Source organism: Colletotrichum graminicola, assembly GCF_000149035.1.
Source record: "Colletotrichum graminicola M1.001 genomic scaffold supercont1.278, whole genome shotgun sequence".
Classification (NCBI taxonomy): Eukaryota; Fungi; Ascomycota; class Sordariomycetes; order Glomerellales; family Glomerellaceae; genus Colletotrichum; species Colletotrichum graminicola.
In genome coordinates this window covers 3,352-6,817 of record NW_007361282.1, presented here as the reverse complement: position 1 = coordinate 6,817, position 3,466 = coordinate 3,352, and the positions used below count along the sequence as shown (strand labels likewise).

General features: G+C 49.6%; 1 protein-coding gene across 1 annotated transcript; it reads left to right on the top strand.

Annotated features, from left to right (window-relative positions):
- Nucleotides 1-1,136: 1,136 nt before the first annotated feature.
- Nucleotides 1,137-2,720, top strand: GLRG_11981 (uncharacterized protein; the record flags this gene model as incomplete). Its single annotated transcript, XM_008102664.1, has 3 exons — nucleotides 1,137-1,336; nucleotides 1,379-1,532; nucleotides 2,076-2,720. 3 exons carry the CDS (start codon nucleotides 1,137-1,139, stop codon nucleotides 2,718-2,720), a joined length of 999 nt encoding a protein of 332 aa, XP_008100855.1.
- Between the last annotated feature and the right edge of the window lie 746 nt (nucleotides 2,721-3,466).

Below are 3,466 nucleotides of genomic sequence, written 5' to 3'. Positions count from 1 at the left end.
TTCCTCCTTCACCTCGTTATCTTTTACCTACATCGTCTTATCGTCAAAAAGCTTTTAACACTTAGAACTACAAAAAGGACCCTTATAGCTCCTTTAGTACTAGCAGCGCAACATGTCTTCTAAACACTTAAAACTTACTAGTATTATTAAAAACTGCCCCTACGCCTATTTACTTCTAGTGCTAACACTTTATGCTTGCTTTATAGAAATCGTAATGCTGCCGCTGCCACCGCCACCGCCGCCGCCGCCCCTTTAATCTAATGCTACGCTTGGTCTCTTTGATGCGGCTGACTACATCATAATACTTTCCTAAGAGATTACTTGCGTTGGCGGAACCATCCGGGAGAAATCCGTCCCAGATCTAAGGCTGCCTATCTCTAAGCGCCCCTTAGAGAGAACAATGGCCCTTAGATACGTTGTGCAGGCTGCAGACGCGCTACTTGCCTATACTAATACTGTTACAAAAGAACAGCATAGCTGCTGATAGATGGCTTAGCAGGGGCAGCAGAACGTGATAAGCCAGAGGCTATTCCCTTTATAGACAGTCTAAGTATTCTTTATTAAGTCATTAAGAGGCAGGGGAAGTTAGGAGACATAAGGAGTCCTTTACAGTATAACACATAACATAGAATACTTTAATATACTAATTAATTTATAACAGATAAAATACGTTAAACTCTATGTTAATTAACTATATGCTGCTACTAACTACTTCCTACTCTCTCCCTTTTCTACTAGCTTTGCTCTTTCTTTCCTACTATGCCTGGATAATGTCCTAGCAGGAGGAGCCTGCAGGTCCCTGTGCCTTATAACTTGTTATATTCATGTCCACCTGTTCCTTCTTCTTAAACAGATAGTGATTTGCATTTAGAACGCATTTGTCATCTGTATTTAGAGCGCATACAGTATCTAAATGCTATTTATATACATAAGGACAGCTATCTATCGTGACAACAACACAATAACGACAATAACAACAACAATAACAGCCACTACTAGCACTAGCACTAGCACCATCACTATTACCACTTATGTCTTGTTTATGTTTTCTTCTTCTTCTTGTTTTTAGAAATCCGTGTCTAGTCCTCGCCCCCGCTATGTCGTTGTTTCTCTCCGCTAGCGACAGCTCTCCCTTTATGTCCGCGCCCAGCACTCCCACTCCCCCTCCCGCTTACGCTCCCGCTCACACCGCCGCCACTAACTTCCAAGCTCCCCTCAGCATCCTCCCACAGCAAGACCCGGCCGTCAGCACCATCCTCTCCGAGCTCGACCGCGCCCTCAACCACCTAGCCCACAGCCCCAGCGCCACCATCTCCAACATCTTCCCCCGCCTCCAGTCAGCGTTCTAGAAGTCAGCCTGGGCTATCAACGCCGCTAGGATCACCGCCCAGCCGCCCAATGCTTCCGCCGCCATCAATATACAGGACTTCCCCGTCTGGCTCCGCGGCAGGATCCCCAAGCCCCGCCTGCAGGCCACCCTCTTCCCCGTCTTTAACGCTGCCATCACCGCCATTAAGGACGCCAAGAATAAGGTCCTCCTTACCTGCCTCACTACCGCCGCCAGAGACCTCTAGTGCTCCCTCTACAACATTTTTCTAGACTTTGGCGACACCATCGCCACCTTAACCTACGCCCTACCTAAGCTGTCTAAGGCTCAGAAGAGCGTCCCCGCCCTCTCCCGTAACAAAATTGTGCACGCCCTTTAGGCAGAGACCCTTGCGCGCCTGGACCTTAGCCCTAACGGCCTGCTAACGCTAACCGTTTAGGAGCTAACTAAAGCTCTAAATAGTATATTATATATCTTCTATGCCCCTATTATTACTTAACGCATGTCTTTATCACTACCTACTAGATAACGTAAATAACCTTACTTAACCTTACTCTTTAATTTCTATATATATATATCTTAGATCCTATTCTTACCTCTTTTAGGCTACTCTAAACTATAACAGATAACATCTAGCTTAGGACTTAAGCTATAATATATACCTAACAGTCTAACAACTTACCCCCTATATATTTTAGTAATTATAGAAAGGAATGTTAGTGTAGCTAATATAACCTTAGATCTTCAGCCCGGCATTGCCTCCTGCGCTAGCTCTGTTGCCCCGTCCTGCGCCGGCTCTGTGGCCCTGTCCCTCCCTGGCTCCCTCCCTAGCTCCCTCCCCGGCTCCTGCGCTCCCTCCCGCGCCGCCTCGCTTGAGCCGAGTGCTGCGGCCTCGCCCGACCACCACATGCTGCCGCCGCCGCTGCCACTTCGCTCCAAGCTGCCAAGGGCATCCAAGAAGCAGGCCGCCGAAGTCATGTCCGCCGCCGCCGCCGCCGCCGCCGCCGACACCCCTCCCGCCAAGCGCCGCAAGACCATCGCCCCTGTCGAGCTTCCGCGCCGCCGCAAGCTCTCCCTCCTCTCTGACGACGGATCCTCCTTGGCTGTCGCAACCCCTGTCCTAGACAAAGCTGGCCCCAGGCTACAGACACTACCTGTTGGCGGCGAGTCGCCCAGTTTTGGCTTCTTTAGGGAGGAGGAGAACGACGACAAGCAGGAGGAGGACAACACAGCCAAGTGTGTTAAGGCTTGTCGCCGGCTTTTGGCCATTAGCGGCCGCGACGGCCCCGCCATTAACGACCCCGTCCTCTGGGGCGCCCTAAGCCTCCTGCGTAATAGTGCGTATTGGTTTGTCACCAGGGCTAAGGCAGATGCAGGCGACAACAACAAATAAGTGTTTTTTTGTTTCCGTGCTCATAAATCCGTTCTAAGCACAGTCTTTAGGGTTAGTTATCTGTTTTTACTTTATAATATAAGTTATAGGACAGGTTGACTTGACATAGCAGGCGTCCTGAACATGAGTGTCTTTATACTTTAGAGCCAAATCTCTGGCTAGTGTCCTAACCTAAGTATTGTTAAGGCGGGGACGCTGTCCGCAAACAAGTTCAGGATGACAAACGACTTTACTATGTGGGGGAACCTGCGGTAACGCATCAACCAAGGCGGCTAGGGTGTAGTCTGCTATGCCTTGCGCCATGCCCTTAGATGTGCCCTTAAGTAGGCCTAGATAAGAATAGTGGTGCTGTGCCATGGAATTAACTGTGTCACTGTAGCCCCAGTAGGTGAACCTGGAAGCCAGACGGTTGAACGAGCTCAAGGTTGGGTTTCGCTCCGAGAAAGCGGAATATCACGTACGTGATGACAGCAGTGGATGACCTGGTCGCAACGACGTTGGGCGACAAGACTGGTGCTAGTCGTGAATTCGAAGCCGCGGAAGCAGGGTCCAAGGATTGAGGCCTGTGTTGGCCGTGGTCACCATTTCGTTCCAATGTCAGAACTTCTTAGCCATGTTGTCGAGTTGGGCGCAGTGAGTCAAGTACTTAATGCAAGTTATAGGCCGATAGCTCCCCTGGCTAGACGCACATTAGCTTAGAAAATTAACAGTGGTAGACAATCCTTATAGAAGACAGGGGTCGTTAT